The 23,779-nt window shown below is 43.7% G+C and overlaps 1 protein-coding gene across 2 annotated transcripts in view; it reads right to left on the reverse strand.

Annotated features, from left to right (window-relative positions):
* LOC110535425 (catenin delta-2) overlaps positions 1–23,779 on the reverse strand; it is a 395,208-nt gene that overhangs the window by 207,843 nt on the left and 163,586 nt on the right. For both annotated transcript variants that reach the window (XM_036935119.2, XM_090189680.1), the window contains 3 exons: positions 7,820–7,854; positions 7,480–7,599; positions 1,601–1,767 (listed from right to left, as the gene is read on the reverse strand). In XM_036935119.2, coding sequence (XP_036791014.2) covers positions 1,601–1,767; positions 7,480–7,599; positions 7,820–7,854 — 322 coding nt within the window. The remainder of the gene's footprint in view (positions 1–1,600; positions 1,768–7,479; positions 7,600–7,819; positions 7,855–23,779) is intronic.

The raw sequence follows: 23,779 nt of genomic DNA on the forward strand, positions 1-23,779 counted from the left end.
AGGCTCTACTGTATGTGATGCAGTAGCCTTATATAATCAGTCTGTCCTGGTCTAGAGTAGACTATACAGCCAGTGCTACTCAGAACATCTCCCCAATCAACCTGACAGACAGGGCAAAACATCACTGGAACACAACCAGACAGAGAGAGACAGAGGGAGGACAGGGCAGGGTTGGGGGGATTGGGTGATGGGGAGGATGGTAAAAGTGGACAGGAGCCCTCATATTGGCACAATTGAAACAGGAAGAAAGAAGACAAGAGAGACAGGCAATGCTCCTCTTCCTCTCTCTTGTCAGTCTCTTGTTTTTCTTTGTGTGTGTGTGTGTGTGACAAGATATCCTGGTTTTAACAATTTGACTTAAAATTCCAACGTTTGTCCACATTTCTCCAAACGTCAAATTGTGTGTGTGTGTGTGTGTGTGTGTGTGTGTACTGATACTGGTACACTGAAAAACATACATTTGCATTTCCTTTCCTCTAGTAATTAGCTACTATTTCAAAATGTATCCCTATGTATTATTCATAACCATACAGACAGTAAAATAAAACATTTGCCCTCTCAATGCATGCTGTATCTTTTCATAAAGCTTTGCAGTTGGTAACAAATGGCAGGTGTTGTTTTGAGTATGTCTGAGTAGATGAGCACCTTTGTGTGTTTGTGTGTGAAAGTGTTGTGTGTATGTATGTATGTATGTATGTATGTGTGTTTGTGTTTGAGTGTGTGTGAAAGTGTTGTGTGTATGTATGTGTGTGTGTGTGTGTGTGTGTGTGTGTGTGTGTGTGTGTGTGTGTGTGTGTGTGTGTGTGTGTGTACTGTCAGCTAGCTTGTGAAAAAATGAACATAGGGAATAAATGTCTCCTGCAGGCTAGAGGATAAATTGAATCCTCTTGATCAGGGTGCGGAGATGAACACCCATTTACCTCCTTTAACAAATTATTAGAGAAATAACAAACCAAACTGGTATCTCCCCATGCAATTAAACAGTCCACCTTCACTGCTCCCCTCTCCCTTCCACCTAGATCAAATAAACCGTGCTAAATGTCTCTTTGCTCTAACCTCTACTAGCCACACACCTCCCCAGGCTACTATGACCTGTGTAGAGCAGCAGGATAGCCCACACACAATGGTGTGGATGACAAATAGAGAGAGAGAGATAAAGGGGAATGGGAAAGAGGAGAGAAAGTTAGAGCCGACTCCGTTAGCTTATTCCGAGCCAACAGCTAACGGAAGACTTTTGACTTGTAGAACGTGACTTTACCCTTCATAAGGTTAAGCTAAGGAGCATTAGAAAATGTGAAAGCAGTAGATAGTGTGCAGAACAGCCACATCGCCCAGTCAAGAGGAGAGCTGGGCAGAGAACTCCCTGCCTGGCTCCCTTCCTCCATCCCTGGGTACAGAATAAAAACTGCTCAGGACAGTAGTGTTCGGCTACAGAAAATAAAAACAAATATCGCAGTAACATATGAGAGTAACTTTGCCTTGAATGCGACAACTGCTTTACTAGAAGAGATTGTGAGTCGCTAAACATTAGCATTATCCTCATCATCATCATTATCATATCCTCATCTTTCTCCTCATCATCATTGTCATGGTGACCTACCTGGTTGTAGCTGTGCACGGCCCCTCCGACCTGTCCACTGCGCTGTGGGGTTGCCGCTGCAGCACTGTCGCTAAGGGCGAGGGTCTGGTTGCTATGGTAGCTGGCGGAGTACTGGAGCGAAGCCTCTGGGGTGGAGTTGAGCTGCAAAGAACTCTGGGAAAGAAGAGCTGGGGAGAGAGAGAGAGAGAGAGAGAGAGAGAGAGAGAGAGGGAGGGAAGGAAGGAGAGAGATGCAGCTATTTAGAACAGGCAGTGCAGCGTTTCAGCCCTCAGTGATTTAGAAAAAGCATACATCATTTATCAGGAGAGGGAGAGGAGGAGAGGGAGGAGGAGTGGATAGGGGGTTATAGGGGAGGAGGAGAGGGAGGAGGGGGTAGATAAGGGTTTACAAGCGAGGAGGAAAGGGAGGAGGGAGTGGATAAGGGGTTACAGGGGAGAAGGAGAGGGAGGAGGGAGTGGATAAGGGGTTACAGGGGAGGAGGAGAGGGAGGAGGGAGTGGATACGGGTTTACAAGGGAGGAGGAGAGGGAGGAGGGAGTGGATAAGGGGTTACAGGGGAGGAGGAGAGGGAGGAGGGAGTGGATAAGGGGTTACAGGGGAGGAGGAGAGGGAGGAGGAGAGGGAGGAGGGAGTGGATAAGGGGTTATAGGGGAGGAGGAGAGGGAGCAGGGGGTGGATAAGGGGTTACAAGGGAGGAGGGAGTGGATAAGGGGTTACAGGGGAGGAGGAGAGGGAGGAGGGAGTGGATAAGGGGTTACAGGGGAGGAGGAGAGGGAGGAGGGAGTGGATAAGGGGTTACAGGGGAGGAGGAGAGGGAGGAGGAGAGGGAGGAGGGAGTGGATAAGGGGTTACAGGGAGGAGGAGAGGGAGCAGGGGGTGGATACGGGGTTATAGGGGAGGAGGAGAGGGAGCAGGGGGTGGATAAGGGGTTACAGGGGAGGAGGAGAGGGAGGAGGGCGTGGATAAGGGGTTATAGGGGAGGAGGAGAGGGAGGAGGGAGTGGATAAGGGGTTATAGGGGAGGAGGAGAAGGAGCAGGGGGTGGATAAGGGGTTACAGGTGAGGAGGGGAGGGAGCAGGGGGTGGATAAGGGGTTACAGGGGAGGAGGAGAGGGAGGAGGGAGTGGATAAGGGGTTACAGGGGAGGAGGAGAGGGAGGAGGGAGTGGATAAGGGGTTACAGGGGAGGAGGAGAGGGAGCAGGGGGTGGATAAGGGGTTACAGGGGAGGAGGAGAGGGAGAAGGGGGTGGATAAGGGGTTACAGGGGAGGAGGAGAGGGAGCAGGGGGTGGATAAGGGGTTATAGGGGAGGAGGAGAGGGAGGAGAGGGAGGAGGGAGTGGATAAGGGGTTACAGGGGAGGAGGAGAGGGAGCAGGGAGTGGATAAGGGGTTATAGGGGAGGAGGAGAGGGAGGAGGAGTGGATAAGGGGTTACAGGGGAGGAGGAGAGGGAGGAGGGAGTGGATAAGGGGTTACGGGGAGGAGGAGAGGGAGCAGGGAGTGGATAAGGGGTTATAGGGGAGGAGGAGAGGGAGGAGGGAGTGGATACGGGTTTACAAGGGAGGAGGAGAGGGAGGAGGGAGTGGATAAGGGGTTATAGGGGAGGAGGAGAGGGAGCAGGGGGTGGATAAGGGGTTACAGGGGAGGAGGAGAGGGAGCAGGGGGTGGGTAAGGGGTTACAAGGGAGGAGGGAGTGGATAAGGGGTTACAGGGGAGGAGGAGAGGGAGGAGGGAGTGGATAAGGGGTTACAGGGGAGGAGGAGAGGGAGGAGGGAGTGGATAAGGGGTTACAGGGGAGCAGAGAAGGAAATAGAAGAGGAGCAAAGAAGGAGAGAGGAGAGGAGCAGAGAAGGAGAGAGGAGAGGAGCAGAGATGAAGAGAGGAGCAGAGAAGGAGATAGGAGACAAAGAGAAAAGGAGAGAGGAGAGGAGCAGAGAAGAAGAGAGGAGCAGAGAAGGAGAGAGGGGCAGAGAAGGAGAGAGGAGAGGAGCATAGAAGAAGAGAGGGGAGGAGCGGAGAAGAAAAGAGGAGAGGAGCGGAGAAAGAGAGAGGAGAGGAGCAGAGGAGCAGAAGGGAGCAGAGAAGGTGAGAGGAGAGGAGAAGGAAAGAGGAGAGGAGCGGAGAAAGAGAGAGGAGAGGAGCAGAGGAGCAGAAGGGAGCAGAGAAGGTGAGAGGAGAGGAGAAGGAAAGAGGAGAGGAGCGGAGAAAGAGAGAGGAGAGGAGCAGAGGAGGGGAGGGGAGAGGAGCGGAGAAGGAGAGAGGAGAGGAGCGGAGAAAGAGAGAGGAGAGGAGCAGAGGAGCAGAAGGGAGCAGAGAAGGTGAGAGGAGAGGAGCAGAGAAGAAGAGAGGAGCAGATAAGGAGAGAGGGGCAGAGAAGGAGAGGGGCAGAGAAGGAGAGAGGAGAGGAGCATAGAAGAAGAGAGGGGAGGAGCGGAGGAGAGAGGAGAGGAGCGGAAGAGGAGAGAGGAGAGGAGAAAGAGGAGGAGAGAGGAGCGGAGCGGAGGAGAGGAGCGGAGAAGATGGGGGGAGGAGAAGTGGGGGATGGGTGAGAAATTGTGAGGAGAGTAAGCGAGCATGCATTTCTGTCTTTAATCACAGCTCTATCTCTCTCACGTTCTCTCTTTCCTTCTGTCATTTATGTGTTGGCGTCTCTCAGCCTAAAATGGTTTAATTTGTGATCTGGGCTGTGTGGAGTAATGTCACTCTCAACTGTGGCATGTTTAAACACACACACACACACTGGACCTAAGCATGTTTACACTATCAGTCTCCATCAGCATCAGAATGCTAAGCATTCTGGGTCAACACAACACATTCCCTTAGAGAGCAACACTCTACATGGACGAGAGGGAACACACACCCACCCTCCATTTGAGAGGAGCACTGCTGGGTGAAGAGGCATACATTCTCCAGAGCGAGCAGAACAATACTGTTGTCCTCTGTCACACACACACACACACACACACACACACACACACACACACACATAGGTGCACACGTACACACACAGGGATAAGGGGCAGGGTTGGTCTGGGCTTACTTAACGGTAGTTAGGTCCATGACGTGTGCTATATCTCACTGTGCTTAAATACATCAATCACAGGCTTTTCCTACTCCCTATTGGAGAGAAAAATAATCTTCTCTCCCTCATCCCCCCCCCCCTCTCCCTCTCTCTCTCCCACTCTCTCTCTCTCTCTCCCTCACCCCCCCCCCTCCCTCTCTCTCTCTCTCTCTCTCTCTCTCTCTCTCTCATATTGTCCCTCCCGCTCCCTTTGATGTTTATGTCAGCAGAGCACACACACACACACCATACCACAAACACAGTTTTCATCTGAGCCACTCTGTCTTTGTCTGACATTTAGTTGAAAGTTGCGTGTAACTCACCAGAAGTGCTCTTAGGCTTTTTAGGCTTTTACATTTCTCTACATAACCAACAGGAAATGACAGCCTTTAACCACCATCTCTACCACCTCTGGAACTAAAAATGCAGGACTATATAAAAAAAAGGGGGGGGGGGGCTATCTAGAACCTAAAAGGGTTCTTCAGCTGTCCTCATAGGAAACCCTTTGAAAAATTTGGTTCGGGGTACATGAAATCCAATAGGGTTTCCCCTGGAAACAAAAAAGGGTTTTACCTGGAACCAAAAAGGGCTTAACCAGGAGCCAAAAGGGTTCTCCTAAGGCAGGGATGGGCATCTTTGATGGGGGTGGGGGCCACAGAATTTCTGAACTCATCATGAGGGATCGCAGTTGCACGCAGGTCTGCGTACCCACATGTGCAGACCCCCCCCCACCACCACATTGGAAAAAAAAAAAAATGCAGCCCTCCTCTTGACAGTGTAGAGCCATTTTGTTTTTGTTTTAGAGGTAATTTCTACAAATCTTTCCATAGGGTGGAGAGAAATGTTTGCCATTTTAATATGATATCTGTGTCAGAGTGACTAACAAAATTACGCGGCCGGTAATTCAACCATGATAACAAGTTTAGATAGCTGGCCGCTAGACTCATTTACCAATCTAAAAAATGTTTAGTTGACGGGGGCTAATTGAATGACTATCAGTGACTGGCATAACAAGAGAAAAACTGATGATGAACAAACAAATGTCAAACTTGAACCTTGTGGTATTCTACGACCTCAACTGAGTACAAAAAAATACATTGATCCAAGGGCCTTCAAAAGGAGGGCGGCCTGCGGGCCGGCAGTTGCCCATCCCTGTCCTATGGGGACAACTGAATAGAACCCTTTTTTCTAAAGCTGCGTTCGAAATACTCATACGAACCGCACTGACTGTACTATTTATGACGTGAATTAAGTATGTAGTATGCTTATTGGTCATAGTATGGATATAGTTAGTATGCTAAATGCTTCAAATGATTTCGTACTATATTCGGCAAAATTTGAAGTATTTCTGTGCTTTTGGGGCCCATAATGCAAATCTTCAGAAAATGGGCGTGGCTTCACAAGAATTTCAGATTTGAAGAAAAAGTCAGACGAGCGGATAACAAATGTAAGTACAAAAAGTAAATATTAATTCATTTAACAAATTATGTTGAGCAATGGAATAAAACATTTATGACTTTTCAAATTAGTTACGTTACACGTTGTTACGTTACACTTAAACCAAAACACAGAGAACCAAGTGTACACTCTTAAGCTGTATTCAAATACCCATACTAACCTAACATTAGGTAGCTAACACATACCGGTACATACAAGCAACTGCTGTAATGATATGCTATGCGGTTCGGTTCGTAAGGCTAGCATACCTAACAAATTGTCAGGCAATTTGTTAGGTATGCTAGCCTTACGAACCGAACCGCATAGCATATCATTACAGCAGTTGCTTGTATGTACCGGTATGTGTTAGCTACCTAATGTTAGGTTAGTATGGGTATTTGAATACAGCTTAAGAGTGTACACTTGGTTCTCTGTGTTTTGGTTTAAGTGTCATCTTTTTAGAAGCACTACCTCTCTACACAAGTTAAACCCTCCATGTTCTCTCGTTTTGCTGTAAGCCTGGGAATCCAAACAGCCCTTCACCCCCTGAACTCCCTTATGATGCCAACAAACACATCAATATGTTTTCGGCTAAAATGAGAGAGAGGACTGTTCTATCCTTAATCTGTCTCTGTGTAGTCGGGGATTAAAACTATCTGCAGTAGAGTTTCACAGCAACCTCCTCTCGTCTCCTCCACCCATCTCCTCTCCTGCTCTAGGTTCCTATGAATTATTAAACAAACGCCACTTTGTGCTTCACAGCGAGAGGGGGAATGTCCCACACACGCACACACACACACACACGCACACACACACACACACACACACACACACACACACACACACACACACACACACACACACACACACAAGCCTGTATATGCTGTTTTGTATATCAACTTTTTGTGTAATATAATGTTGTCTGCTTCTGGACTGACAGAGGAAAATCCAAACCGAGGGTGTTCTGTTCTTTCCAACTAAATAGTCCCCTCGACTCTCAGTGGAATGACTGTCATTTTGAGGACTATTAGGAGAGATACACTACATTTATAAACCACTCTCCTTCTATCAAAAGGAAAAGTCTGTGTGTGCATCAGTAAGACTAAACGGTTTGGTTTGGGTTTCTTTTGTAATATATCATTTCTGAAATGGGCTCTCAGTAAATACAAACTGATGGCTAAACCTCTTTGGGGTAGCATTGACGACAGAGAGATGGAAATGTCTTACAAATGTGATTGTGTTATTTCTTCCGTGTCCCTAAATGAGCTCTTAGCGGGAACTTGCACCAGAGGAAACACGTCAATATATAGGAAGAGACTAAAGAAAGAATGGGAACGTTACACACAAACACACCCTGTCATATTAAAATAAGAGTTGTCCTCACGTTCTCCTGTGTTGTATTGATGAGGGTCCAGTATTCCAGACTCCTGCAGGGATCTGATGCAGGAGTCGACCAGCTCCAGTCCTGTGGTCAGCTCATCCTCTATGTCCTTCTGGCCATCAGCTGGACAGGAAACAGGAAACAGGGGGAACAGGTTAGTCTGGGTCACAGTCGTGATACAACCTCCACAAAGGGTGTGTATTTTCAATGTCACACAAATTTGATGATGTCCATGTCGGTGATATCTGGTTTTATTCTTAGGAAATATGCATAATCAAATATTATATAGTGATTATCAATAAAAACGGCTTATAAAAAGTTAAGTATTTGACGTTTAGCCTACCTTGGATGTTCCAGCGAAACTGCTCATCTGCCGAACTGCAAGAAAACAGTTGAGGTTAAGAAAAATAACTCATAATATGGAGTTTATTATACAGTAATATACTGCAACCTCATAGTTCATTGTTGTTATCAAATATTCAAACTGTTTACTGTAGACAACTGAGGTAAAAAAAAAAATAAAAAAAATAAAATAATAAAAGCTGTAATAGCAGTGGTCAGAGATTCAGCACCATTGAAGTGGACAGCGACTGAATAGGAATTCTGAAGTTCAGCACCAACAGAACAGAAGACAGCGGCCGTCCGGACTACAGCCACTCGCCACCAGGAGACCACAGCAAGGCCTTACCAGGAAGGAAGTCAGAAGTTTACACAAACCTAGAAGTGGAAGGCTCCCCAAGACCTCTGCTAGCGATCCTGACTTTTTCAAACCTTATAATTGTCAAAATAGGGAATAAATTGCAAGTAAACAAAAATATAACTTTCCATTGTTTCTGTGAAATCGCTGTCACATCCTCTTTATTTTTCTGGATCAGGGATAGACCACGCTAGGAGGCTAATGTTGCTCTGTTAGCTAGCTCCCAAGGACAATCAATGAGAGCCAGTAACAGAGTGATTTCCTCTTGAGAGAACAAAGCTGAGTACAAAGCTGAGTATATAAAATGAACAGTAAACATTACACTCACAAACGTTCCAAAGCAATAGAAACATTTCAAATGTCATATAATGGCTATGTACAGTGTTATAACGATGTGCAAATAGTTAAAGTACAAAAAGGAAAATAAATCAACATAAATACTATATTTACAATGGTGTTTGTTCTTCACTGGTTGCCCTTTTCTTATGGCAACAAATCTTGCTGCTGTTATGGCATCAAAATTGGATTTGTTTTCGTATTCTTTGAGTGTCTGTCTAATCTGAAGGAAATATGTGTCTCTAACATGGTCATACATTTGGCAGGAGGTTAGGAAGCTCTGTTTTCACCTCATTTTGTGGGCAGTGTGCACATAGGCAGACCTGGATCTCAAGAGAAGACAGGCTATGGCAGCCTCTCTCAATTGCAAGGCTATACTCACTGAGTCTGTACATAGTCAAGCTTTCCTTCATTTTATGTCAGTCACAGTGGTCAGGTATTCTGTCACTGTGTACTCTCTGTTGAGGGCCGTTTGTTCAGATGTTTTGTAGATTCTTTCCAATGTGTCAAGTAATTATCTTTTTGATTTCTTATGATTTGGTTGGGTCTAGTTGTGTTGCTGTCCTGGGGCTCTGTGGGGTCTGTTTGTGTTTGTGAACAGAGCCTCAGCACCAGTTTGCTTAGGGGACTCTTCTCCAGGTTCATATCGCTGCTTTGTTATGGAAGGTTTGGGAATCACTGTCACATTCGTCGTATGAGTGAGACCAAGGCGCAGCGTGGTATAGGTACATTCTATTTTAAAGAATGAAACACTTAACAAAAACAACAAAACCAACGAACGAAACATGAAACTATACAAATTAGTGTAGACAGGCATCTAAACAAAAGTCAAGATCCCACAACACAAATGAGGAAAATGGCTCCCTAAATATGATCCCCAATCAGAGACAACGATAAACAGCTATCTCTGATTGGGAACCATATCAGGCCAACATGGACATACAAAAACCCCATGACATACAAAACCCCTAGACATACAAAAATGTGAGTACCCACCCTAGTCACACCCTGACCTAACCAAAATATATAGAAAAACAGAGATATCTAAGGTCAGCGCGTGACAATCGCTTCCTTTTAAGTGGTTATAGAATTTAACGTCTCTTTTCTGGATTTTGATAATAAGCAGGTATCGGCCTAATTCTGCTCTGCATGCATTATTTGGTGTTCTACGTTGTACACTGGGGATATTTCTACAGAATTCTGCATGCAGAGTCAGTTTGGTGTTTGTCCCATTTTGTGAATTCTTGGCTGATGAGCAGACCCCATACCTCACAACCATATAGGGTAATGGGTTTTATAACTGATTCAAGTATTTTAACCAGATCCTAATAGGTATGTCAAATTTTATGTTATTTTTGATGGCGTAGAAGGCCCTTCTTGCCTTGTCTCTCAGATCGTTCACAGCTTTGTGGAAGTTACCTGTGGTGCCGATGTTTAGGCCGAGGTATGAATAGCTTTTTGTGATATATCTCTCTCTCTCTCTCTCTCTCTCTCTCTCTCTCTCTCAGAAACACTATAGCAGGCTATGCAGAAACACACAATTAGAGGGATCACTGGGTCACGAGATCCCCTCGTGATCCTGGTGATCACATAGACCACGGCAGTGTGTGTACGTGTGTGTGTGTGTGTGCACCCAGGTCTTGCCCCTAATTGCACTGCAGTAGAGCTTCCAGTGTAAAATAGATGGAGGACATTACAGAGGGAGAAAGAGGGAGAGGGGGGAAGAGGGAGAAGGAGAGGGGGGGAGAGGGCTGGAGAAGTTAAGTATTTAATAAAAAAAATGACAATGTTTTTATTCCCGGACTGCCTGGATCCTCTATTGGGGCTGTTGCGGTGACCGTATTAAAGCCACACCTGCGGTCACGAGTAATGAAGGCACGGTAATTAGGCTTCTCCAAGTTCTGATGCTGCTGATGGTCATTAGTAGCCTACCAAACGTGCTAACTGCCTGGTACTCAGCACTCTATTGTCCCTGTAACCACTCTGACAGCAATGCAAATGTGTCCAAAAATCGAATCAAACACTTCATGAGACCCAATGTGCTCGTGTTGCGCAACATTTCTATTGGCTATGCAATCGAGGGAGAAAACAGAGGTTTTCTATAGGTTAGGCCTACTATATTTATTTCTCAACTTTCCTAATATTAAGCACATTGGTTCTCTTTACAACAGGAGAATAGCCTACCTGGCTGGCATGAAAATGAACCAGGGGAAACGCTTCCTCCATTCACTATATAAGTGCATAGATGACATGTATGTTTTCCCCTGCCCCAGTCTTGAGACAGAAGCATGATAATGGTCCATTCTAAATCAAAACCAATGTCACACATATATTATTTAGTATATGTAAAGACAAGATTAAATCAAGAATAGTCTGATGGGTGACAATATTAGTTTATCACTTGTGAATGATGCCCAGCATAAGAAAAAACACATTTTTCCCCCAACTTTTTCGAATCATAGTCATGTAGCCAAGCACATAGGCCTATATGTTTTTATAAGGTTTGTACAAACTAAAGTGGCCAATTAACTTCTTAAAATGAAGCACATTAATCCGCTTTACAAGGGGTGTAGAGCCTAACTGGCATATATAAGCAACGTGTGAGTTTCCAGTTTGGGGAAGATCATTTTCACCATAAAAATGCACCTTTATAATAAAAGCATTACATGCATAATTGCATTTGTGGTCACTTTTGATAATGGTGTTTTCCACTAATGGAACATTAGCGCTTATAGCCTACTACCATGCTCGCACTGCTGCGATGAATATGTGCAGAAATTGCTGAATAGTTTATGCTAGTGGTTGTATTAATTTGGGATCTATGGCATCCCACAACTGTCCCAGACTATGTTTGGAATATTTATTTCTCGCACACATAATAGAATAGATTGACTTTTGTACTATGTGAGATAGTAGATTGACATAGACTAGTTCTTCCAATATCTTCAATAAGCACCTCGGAAGAGGTGCACAGTTGCTGTAACTGAAGTTACATTAATAACTCTAAATTAAGCATATAAGAGTACATCATTCTTTGTTAAAGCCCAAAATAAACAGGGTTAGGTTACAACTCTTATAGTCTTCCTGAGTCCTTGTGACGAAGAACAGATACGTGAAAATTATACAAAGGTACATTGTGCTCTCATGCAACAGACATCAAGATTTACACGGCGCCAAATGTCTGTCTCTAGTTCATTTATTGCTTGCTTATACAAAAATACTAATACAACCTAGAATACTAAATCTTTTCCTTAAATAAACTGGAGATTGGGTCTCCCTGGCACCAACAGACAGGCACACCGACACTAATCATGGAATGGAATGTTGTCTTATCACCAAGCCATCGTAAATCTACTGTCAACGTTAAATCTCAGAGGCTTCTCCCTCTTCACACAGACACGTGAGAGTTCTAAGAACCCTATTATGTTGCCTATAAGAAAAACCGAGTGTGAGAACTTAACATAATGTTGTAATTCTATGACGCCATGCTGCGTTGTGTGCCTCTTGAGTAAATCTGATCTGAAAAAAACATTTCAGGCTTTTCCGTTAAGACAACTGGAGTTTATGCACACCTTGTAATCAAAATTCTAATCTTAATTGGTGCGTTTCAAATTGTCCTTTTGTGAGGCGCAGCCGGGAACTAGTTCTGTACGATGGTGAGGGGTGGGTTGATAAACCAGGTGGAGCCTCCATCATCGTTTCAATCTCCAGTTTGGCAACATTTTGGCTTCCCACTACAACGCCGATTGACAGACTTGTGGATAAAACGTTAATAGGATGTCGCCACAGCTCAACGAGCCGATGCAGCTGCCAACACCGACACATTTACACCGAAATCACCCACGTATTCTTACCACCGGAGCAAGATAGGAACAGAAAGAAACAACAATACAACCTCGTCTCCCCTCTGCATTCAAGCAGCCCTTCGCAGCTGATTCTAACCGGGCTAAGGAAATGACAAGAGCAAAAGGTTTTTGTAGCCGCGGATATGCGCCCACTCTTGGTGGTTGAGAATAGGAGTTTCAGCACGTCGTGAAAGTGCTTGAGCCACATTACGAACTTCCCTCTAGAACCCATTTCAGCAAACAGATAGTACTTGCTGTATATAAGCAAGCCAAAGCTGAAGTTGCCAATTAATTGGCCCCTGCACCCTGTGTTGTGCTTACTACAGATGAATGGAGCTCCAGGGCCACAGAGAGCTACTTAACAGTGACATCCCATCACATTACCCCAGAGTGGGAGACGAGAAGTACCGTGCTAAAGACATGCCCCTTTTATGATAGTCACACAAGTGTGCATCTTTTTCTCTGTGCAACCAAGCATTATAACATAAGCCTATTCAATGCCTGAGTCATGTTAACATATTGATTTCGCAGTCATATTGCTTGTTTTCACAATCAGAAAAACCAGCACCTTGTATTTTCTTAAATGAACATTAATGAACTACAGTAACTGTTGGCATTTCATTTTCCCGCTGTACTGAAACTTAACTGAACAGTGACCCCAAACCTACAGTACAAACTGTTTCAGCCCTAATACTTGGGTTTAGTTCCCCTGGCACTAATCCCATTCAAGTCATGGGACCTATATTAACATCTTCATGTTCAAATCATCTAGAAGTGACTCTGTTGGGCTTCACAATACATTTTAGATGCTAACATTGGTCCCATGACTTAAATCGGATTTGTGCCACAAATGCTAAAACTTTAGCATGTGGAAACAGTGTCATTTGAGTGAAACATCTGTCTAAGGTAAAGGTTAAGGTTTGGATAGGGATACAACAGAAACAACTCAACGGTTAAGTTTAGACGTTGATTCCGAATGGTTAAAGTAAGGGTTAAGGTTTGGAATAGGATTGAAACAAACAAACAAAAATGTGTGCCTACCACTGGGATTGAACACATGACACTTGGAGCAGAGCTTGCGGCTTATGCCCATCTGCCACCCTCGTCCATAATGCCCTAGCAAGCCGCAAGTCTACTTGATAGAAATAGCGCTCACCGTTGCCCCTAGAGGCAAGATTTGAATACATCTCCCAACATGCTGGGGACCTGGAAAAATGTCAAATATCACATTGTATCTTGAGTGACCTGGCTGGAATATTGGCATTGGTGTCCATAGGTTATGGCACACTGCACACTTTAGCTGTGAGTGAATGAGCGTTCTTACACAGTTAGATAACAAGTGTGTGTGTGTGTGACAACGTTGTTCGAGAAGGGGCTAACTGCAGGTCAACACATTCATACATTTCGAGTAATCCCGGGTTTGACAGCATTACTGGACCCACCACACACTGGTTGGGCCACCCTAGGTGGAAACCCAGTGGGAATAACCAGCTGTGTTAGTCCCTTTAATCTGTGTTAATCCTCGTCTGTGTACAGCAGAGCAGCGTAATTCCCCCAATCCCACTAAAGTACCAAATTATCATCTCTGTTAATCCCAATGAAACCCTGACATAGAATTCTAGATTGGAGAGTGTCCACTCCTAATTCCACTGCCACAGTACGGGGCTAGTGTGTGTCTCATATTTGTATGTGTAGTTATACGTACTCACGAAGCAGTATTTAACATTTTTACCACCGTAACATTTCATATTCTCATCATGGCCAAAATGTTATGGGGCGCACATTATGCCACATAATCTCTCCATGGTGTATTATGCATTGTGGAGTTCTTTCATTATCTGTATCTGCACAGAGGGAACCATCATATCAGAGTTAAGATAATAGCAGGGTCATTTTAGCTGGAGTTAACAGATGTTTTAGCACCAATGCGGGGAAACTAACAGGTGTGTTTTAAAATGTAATTATCAGCAGTAACACCCAAGCACACACATTCATATGCACTCACACACACATACACACACAAACAGTCTTGTCTAACTAACCTTGCGGGGACACACAATTCAGTCCCATTCAAAATCCTATTTTCCCTAACCTTTATACACACACACACACACACACACACACACACACACACACACACACACACACACACACACACATACACACACACACACACACACACACACACACACACACACACACACACACACACACACACAGTTAATATACAAAATCAACTACCATAATTCAAATCTCTCTCTCTCTCTCCACCCAAGAGTTTTCACATTGTTTTGAATTTGACATTTGCATTCACATTGTCTCGTCCCCTCACTGTGCTCAAGCCCAAACAGTGCTTATTGACAGGCTGTCATTACCGTGACGAACTCGAACAGTGTTTCTGTGACAACAATCAGTGTGCAGATGTCTATTAATGAGAATCCAGCTTTCACACAGTTTTATTTATACCATCAATAGCAGTCCAAGTTTAGCAGGCCAGATGGGGATTACTTCTATGTAAAGCCTAAATGACATCTAATAACTTGATATAATACCTCTAATCCATAACTGTGGGAAGTAGGGGTGCTGAAGGTTCTGCAGCATCCCCTGAAAAAACAATATTTTTTAAATTACTAAAGTAGTTCACTGGGCCTTTACTAGTCCTGTTTTAGCGGGCCAATTTAGCCGTCTGTAAATCAGGCAACAAAACAACATTCTGCCCAATTTCTCTGCCACTGACAGTCTAGTGTTGAATTGCATTATAGCCTATCATCCAAAACCACAATGCATGTTTTGGGTTGCTTGGGGGTTGCGCAATTGGCACATAATGTAAAAGCACGTTTTTACAAAATCCTCAAACAAAACCCAATTCGTGTAATATAGCCTATTCCTTTTTTCATAAGAATATCACCAAATCATTTCTCAAAATTAGTCATTGTAACAATGATGGCATTTACCTGGCTATAAACTAGATGATGCCAATTGAGGCAAAACTTTTCATGTTCTCGTTGGACATTCCTGCATCCAAACGCATGTGTAATGCGCATGTGTATCATAGGTACACTTCAACCGTGAGAGACAGAATCTAAAAAAAAATCCAGAAAATCACATTGTATGATTTTTAAGTAATTCATTTGCATTTTATTGCATGACATAAGTATTTGATCATCTACCAACCAGTAAGAATTCCGGGTCTCACAGACCTGTTAGTTTTTCTTTAAGAAGACTCCTGTTCTCCACTCATTACCTGTATTAACTGCACCTGTTTGAACTCGTTACCTGTATAAAAGACACCTGTCCACACACTCAATCAAACAGACTCCAACCTCTCCACAATGGCCAAGACCAAAGAGCTGTGTAAGGACATCAGGGATAAAATTGCAGACCTGCACAAGGCTGGGATGGGCTACAGGACATTAGGCAAGCAGCTTGATGAGAAGGCAACAACTGTTGGCACAATAATTAGAAAATGGAAGAAGTTCAAGATGACGGTCAATTACTCTCGGTCTGGGGCTCCATGCAAGATCTCACCTCGTGGGGCATTAATGATCATGAGGAAGGTAAGGGATCAGCCCAGAACTACACAGCAGGGCCTGGTCAATGACCTGAAGAGAGCTGGGACCACAGTCTCAAAGAAAACCATTAGTAACACACTACGCCGTCATGGATTAAAATCCTGCAGCGCACGCAAGGTACTCCTGCTCAAGCCAGCGCATGTCCAGGCCTGTCTGAAGTTTGCCAATGACCATCTGGATGATCCAAAGGAGGAATGGGAGAAGGTCATGTGGTCTGATGAGACAAAACTAGAGCTTTTTGGTCTAAACTCCACTCACCGTGTTTGGAGGAAGAAGAAGGATGAGTACAACCCCAAGAACACCATCCCAACTGTGAAGCATGGAGGTGGAAACATCATTCTTTGGGGATGCTTTTCTGCAAAGGGGACAGGACGGCTGTATCGTATTTAGGGGAGGATGGATGGGGCCATGTATCGCGAGATCTTGGCCAACAACCTCCTTCCCTCAGTAAGAGCATTGAAGATGGGTCGTGGCTGGGTCTTCCAGCATGACAACAACCCGAAACACACAGCCAGGGCAACTAAGGAGTGGCTCCGTAAGAAGCATCTCGAGGTCCTGGAGTGGCCTAGCCAGTCTCCAGACCTGAACCCAATAGAAAATCGTTGGATGTATCAAATACTTATGTCATGCAATAAAATGCAAATTAATTATTTTATTCACAAAAGTGGTGCACTAGTCCTGTATTAGCAGATCGATATAGCCATCTGTAACGCAAGCAAAACATGTTTTACTTGATGGCCCTGTTGATTGTAATAAGTGTATGTGTGTGCGCGCGTGCGTGCGTGATTACTCGTAACAGCCCTAGCTAGTGTGAACAGCCTATTTAATGAGTGTTATCTTTAAAGGAGAACCAGCTGGGAGAATATAAAGACATTTCCGAGAGTAATATTTCCCTGTGGATGACAAATAACTTATTCAGTGTGACCAGAGAGCTGCTTTTTTTGCGAATTGGAAGATATCTGTGTATCTCTAGGACTACATCGCCAGAAGTTCCTTTCTGTTCTGTGGAACAGAGGTTGTTGAAGTACTAGAATACAGAAGGTCTGTCTGTTCTGTGAACCAGAGGTTGTTGAAGGACTAGAATACAGAAGGTCTGTTCTGTGGACCAGAGGTTGTTGAAGGACTAGAATACAGAAGGTCTGTCTGTTTTGTGAACCAGAGGTTGTTGAAGTACTAGAATACAGAAGGTCTGTCTGTTCTGTGAACCAGAGGTTGTTGAAGGACTAGAATACAGAAAGTCTGTTCTGTGGACCAGAGGTTGTTGAAGGACTAGAATACAGAAGGTCTGTCTGTTTTGTGAACCAAAGGTTGTTGAAGGACTAGAATACAGAAGGTATGTTCTGTGGACCAGAGGTTGTTGAAGGACTAGAATACAGAAGGTCTGTCTGTTCTGTGAACCAAAGGTTGTTGAAGGACTAGAATACAGAAGGTCTGTTCTGTGGACCAGAGGTTGGTGAATGACTAGAATACAGAAGGTCTGTTCTGTGGACCAGAGGTTGTTGAATGACTAGAATACAGAAGGTATGTTCTGTGGACCAGAGGTTGATGAAGGACTAGAATATAGAAGGTCTGTTCTGTGGACCAGATGTTGTTGAAGGACTAGAATACAGAAGGTCTGTTCTGTGGACCAGAGGTTGATGAAGGACTAGAATATAGAAGGTCTGTTCTGTGGACCAGAGGTTGATGAAGGACTAGAATATAGAAGGTCTGTTCTGTGGACCAGAGGTTGATGAAGGACTAGAATATAGAAGATCTGTTCTGTGGACCAGAGGTTGATGAAGGACTAGAATATAGAAGGTATGTTCTGTGGACCAGAGGTTGATGAAGGACTAGAATATAGAAGGTCTGTTCTGTGGACCAGAGGTTGATGAAGGACTAGAATATAGAAGGTCTGTTCTGTGGACCAGAGGTTGATGAAGGACTAGAATATAGAAGGTTTGTTCTGTGGACCAGAGGTTGATGAAGGACTAGAATATAGAAGGTCTGTTCTGTGGACCAGAGGTTGATGAAGGACTAGAATATAGAAGGTCTGTTCTGTGGACCAGAGGTTGATGAAGGACTAGAATATAGAAGGTCTGTTCTGTGGACCAGAGGTTGATGAAGGACTAGAATATAGAATGTCTGTTCTGTGGACCAGAGGTTGTTGAAAGAATACATTAGGTCCTGCATATGGCTGTGACGGTCACAACATGTTATGATTGTCAAGCAAATAATTGTCGGTCTCACGATATTTGACCGTTGATTAACATAAACACATTTATCATCTCCTGGCTTCCACACATAACCTACAAGCAATTTTAAAAAGTATAATAAATCCATGTAATATAGCCTACACTTTCACAATAAATCCATTATTTATTTTAGACAGGTCTAAAGAAGCATGATATGAAGAAAATGTAGTCTATTTCAGAAGAAAAGAATAGCATACTCTGAGTTGTCCTTATGTTAGCTCCTGATGTGGCTAAATGGCTGTGGGCTACACTATTTCATTTAGCAGACAAGATTTGCTTATATTTCTGTGGTATTATTTTATATTATTTTATTGTATGAAGAACACACTTGAACAAAGCTGAATAGACATATTTTCTCCAAGCGATTTGAGGGAGTGCGCACATGCGGCTAACCTGTGTTCAATGGTTAACTCTACACCATTGGGTGATTGTTAACGTTCCATTACTGCAGTAATTCAATTGTAAAGTTCAATTGTTTTGAGGAAATCTAAAAGTCTCTCCTTTGATTAGAATAATTCCACCACAATAGGCATAGCCAATGCTTTATACAGTATGTATTCATTCGGGTTCACAGTGTGTACCGAAGCGAAGTCCCCGTACCCAAATGGTTCGGTACAAATGCTGTACAGTTACACCCTTACAAAGCAAGGATGGCTGTCTTACCTTGTCCATAGACTGCTTACAGGGTAAGGAAACCAATAAGTCAGTTTGTCATTTGGGTGAGCTATCCCTTTAACCATTCGGCATTAATGCCTAAAATCACACACGCACACACTCAAATTCACACGCACTCAGATTCACGCACACATTTATGCACAAATACACACATATACACATCAACCATTATCTCTTAGATCGAATCAAATCCCTTTAGAAATCAATTAGGCATGTTACACGTTACAGAGTGATTAAATTATATGTATGAATGACGATTAGAGACAGGAATTATGATTCTGTTCATGAAATACAATCAATGTGTCGTTTGGAAAATCGGATTACTGAGGAAAATACAAGATGAAGATTTCTGTAAAAACCCACACAAACACACTAAGGCATGCAGACACACATACACAGCCTGCTTAATGCTACGTGTGTGTAATGTGGTTGATTGATATGTGCAGTGTGATTTAGATAGACAGGCTGTGGAGGGCAGGGCTCAGGTTTAATTAACATGTATGAGCTGCTCCTTCTCTGGCCATCACTATATATATCACCCTGATTCACACACACACACACACACTTGTATGATGCTACCTGTTTGCAATAGCAAGCTAGCTGCTGCTGAGTTAGGGAGATAGCCAGTCAGTTGTACAACTGAATGCATCCAACAGTCCAAATGTGTCTTCCTTATTTAACCCCTCTGCATCAGAGAGGTTCAGGGAGCTGCCTTAATTGACATCCACGTCTTCAGAGCCCGGGGAACAGTTGTTGTTGGGGTTAACTGCCTTGCTCAAGGGCAGAACGGCAGATTTTTAATACAAACCTGCGACCTCGCAGTTACTGGCCCAACGCTCTTAAACATTAGGCTACCTGGAGCCCCACAGAGTTAGTTAGTCTATGTACTGTACATCATTCATTGTTAGGCACCTGGCTAAGGGTACAGCATGTAACCTAATTACCAAGTAGCCTTGTAGCCTATAGCAGTGTTTTCGAAATTTGTCCCTTGATTCATGCCCTAGCATTACACAGCTGATTCAAATAATCAAAGCTTGATGAGGGATTGCTTATTTGAATCAGCTGTGTAGTGCTATGGGAAAAACCAAAACGTGCACCTCTTGGGGTCCACAGAACCGAGTTTGGGAAAACGCTGGCCTATACAGAGTCTTCGGGTGTGCTTCATTCCATTAATGTTCTCCCCTACCCTCTGCACTCGTTTACGCTACTATGCTTCTAGCTTACTACGGTACTGGGGGGAGGTACACCGTCCAACATTCATTATCGTAGAACAGTATCAACGCTAATTACACCTTAGACAACATTCACAAGCTGACGGAGACTCTTGCAGTCAATTAAAGAAATGTAAGCAATTAAAGCAACTTCTCAAGGATGCATCTAGCCGATCTCGGTCCACACACACACACACACACACACACACACACACACACACACACACACACACACACACACACACAAACAAACAACCAATTAAAAAGTTATCTCATGTTTCCTTAACTTAAGGTCCTCTGCCTCATTAGCCGTAGATCATTTGGACTAGGACTCTCTGCCTCTGACAGCAGGAAGAATCTAGTCCTTCTGTCCGGGACTATGCGTCTGTCCGTCAGGCTAGCTAACTGGCTGGCTCCACAGCTGTTTGACTGTTCTGCCCAGTCTGTGGCCAAACTGTGATTATAATCACAAAGCAGTGATGATACAGTATCATAAACAGATCCATACAGCAGAGTTACTTAGAGATACTCCTCTTTCTCATAAACAGATCCATACAGCAGAGTTACTTAGAGATACTCCTCTTTCTCATAAACAGATCCATACAGCAGAGTTACTTAGAGATACTCCTCTTTCTCATAAACAGATCCATACAGCAGAGTTACTTAGAGATACTCCTCTTTCTCATAAACAGATCCATACAGCAGAGTTACTTAGAGATACTCCTCTTTCTCATAAACAGATCCATACAGCAGAGTTACTTAGAGATACTCCTCTTTCTCATAAACAGATCCATACAGCAGAGTTACTTAGAGATACTCCTCTTTCTCATAAACAGGTCCATACAGCAGAGTTACTTAGAGATACTCCTCTTTCTCATAAACAGATCCATACAGCAGAGTTACTTAGAGATACTCCTCTTTCTCATAAACAGATCCATACAGCAGAGTTACTTAGAGATACTCCTCTTTCTCATAAACAGATCTATACAGCAGAGTTACTTAGAGATACTCCTCTTTCTCATAAACAGATCCATACAGCAGAGTTACTTAGAGATACTCCTCTTTCTCATAAACAGATCCATACAGCAGAGTTACTTAGAGATACTCCTCTTTCTCATAAACAGATCCATACAGCAGAGTTACTTAGAGATACTCCTCTTTCTCATAAACAGATCCATACAGCAGAGTTACTTAGAGATACTCCTCTTTCTCATAAACAGATCCATACAGCAGAGTTACTTAGAGATACTCCTCTTTCTCATAAACAGATCCATACAGCAGAGTTACTTAGAGATACTCCTCTTTCTCATAAACAGATCCATACAGCAGAGTCACTCAAAGATACCCTTCTCACACTCTCTCGCTTTTACCTCTCTCTTTCTTCAACTATCTCTCTCTCTCTCTCTCTCTCTCTAATCATGTGGCCAGGCCTCATCTAATCTCTGCCACTATCTGGGGCTTGGGAAAGACAAGATGCATTTGCATATTTAATGAGATCTGTAGTGTCCCCACCTTCTCCCCACCACTGCAGTCTGAGAGAGGGAAATGGAAAGAGAGAGAGAAAGAGAAAGAGAGAGAATCAGCGAAAGCGAGAGAATGTGACACAGTGTAAATAATGTTAGTAACTGCAGTCCTCTGTTTTTACTCCTGGTGATGTACATCTCTCTCACATACAAAGACACGCCATGCAGGGGTCTAAGACCCGTAAAACACACAGCTACATTAAAGGCTGAAATAACGACCCAGTTCGATTATTTTAGGGTGTAATGCAGTTACTCAGCAATGTGATCTGTCTGTGTCAGAGGTGGGAACAAAAACCTCAGTTTGCTGAACCTGAAAATACCTAGAAGGCTAATGGTGTAATGGATCCCTCTATTATACAGAGAAAGGGAGGAGGGAGATATGGAGGGAGGAGGAGTTGAAAGGGAAGGTGGGTGGAGGGAGAAGCCAAAGGGGAAAGAGAGAGAGAGAGAGAATAAATAAAGAAGAGGTGTGTTATTGTAATGATGATGCTAGTATGTGCTCCTACTCTTACTCTCTTAGTTATGAGTTTATTTTTGGTCTATCAGTGGAGGCTCCTCAGAGGAAGAAGGTGAGGACCATCCTCCTCAGTGGATTTCATTTTTTTTTATTATTGTGAAACATCTAAAAAGTAATATTTTTTAGATAAAACTATACTAAATATATTCACGACACAAAATAATTGATTAAAACACTGTTTTGCAATGAAGTTCTGCAGTAGCCTCAAAAGCACTCTGTTGGGTAACATCATGGTGTAACTGGTGGAGAGCTAACTTCCGTCCTCCTCTAGGTACAGTGACTTCAAAACAAAACCTAGGAGGCTCATGGCTCTCACCCCCTTCCATAGACTTACACAGTAATTATGATAACTTCTGGAGGATGTTCTCCAACCTATCAAAGCTCTTGCAGCATGAATTGACATGTTGTCCATCCAATCAAAGGATCAGAGAAGGAATCTAGTATTGAAAACATAAGCTGCAGCTAGCTAGCACTGCAGTGCATAAAATGTGGTGACAAGTTGAGAAAGACAATAGTTGAATAGTTTTGAACAAATTAATTTCTGCAAAAATGCAGGAGTAGCAAGAGAGAGCGAGAGAGAGACAGAGAGCTAGCTATATTTCATATTTTTTAAACTTTCACTTACTTAGCTAGCATATGCAGCAAGCTAGTTTAGCCTACTCAAACACCTGGCTCAAACAGAGAGGGATGCTATGTTAGCTAGCTGGCTATGGCTATCCAACACTGGAACTCTACCAAGTCAAGGTACATTTATAAATGTATTGCCACCGGGGCCTGCCGGGGGATAATTGCTAAACAGCTTGCTAACTGTCCACTGTACTGAATGATTGTAGCGGGTTTACTAACGTGTTAATTCTAGTAGCTATGATGCCTTGACGTTAGCTAATACGGTGCCAACGATGTAGGCTGTGTGTAACAATTAGCGGTTATGATATGAAGGTGTAGCTTGAAAAGTTTTTTTTGCCTGGTCACAGAGAGCTGATGTTTTGTGCCCCTTGTGAAGGGAAAAAGTGTAGAGGAGGAGAGCGTGTAGGTGAGAGAAGGAATTATCCAACAATCAAAGGGATCACGATCACAGTATGAAAGTGAACTGTGTTTGCATGTGATCAGGGGTGTATTCACTCTGCCGTTTCTGTTGAAAAATGTTTCTTAAATGGAAGCAAACTGAACAAACAGGGATAAACATACTCCTGTTCTCCCCGTTCACCCACGACTGCGTGGCCAAGCACGACTCCAACACCATCATTAAGTTTGCTGACGACACAATGCTGGTAGGCTTGTTCAACGACAATGACGAGACCTGGCAGTGTAGTGCCAGGACAACACCTCTCCCTAAACGTGAGCAAGACAAAAGAGATGATAGTGGACGACAGGAAAAGGAGGGCCAAACACACCCCATTCACATTGATGGGGCTGTAGTGGAGCGGGTCGAGAGTTTCAAGTTCCTTGGTGTACACATCACCAACAAACTATCATGGTCCAAACACACCAAGAAAGTCATGAAGAGGGCACGACAACATCTTTTCCCCTTCAGGAGACTGAAAAGATTTGGCATGGATCCACAGATCCTCAAAAAGTTATACAGCTGCACCATCGAGAGCATCCTAACCGGTTGCATCACCGCCTGGTATGGCAACTGCTCGGCATCGGACCGTAAGGCGTACAGAGGGTAGTGAATACGGCCCAGTAAATCACC

The sequence above is a fragment of the Oncorhynchus mykiss genome, chromosome 11 (assembly GCF_057628025.1).
Source record: "Oncorhynchus mykiss isolate SJ-2025 chromosome 11, ASM5762802v1, whole genome shotgun sequence".
NCBI classification, from domain to species: Eukaryota; Metazoa; Chordata; class Actinopteri; order Salmoniformes; family Salmonidae; genus Oncorhynchus; species Oncorhynchus mykiss.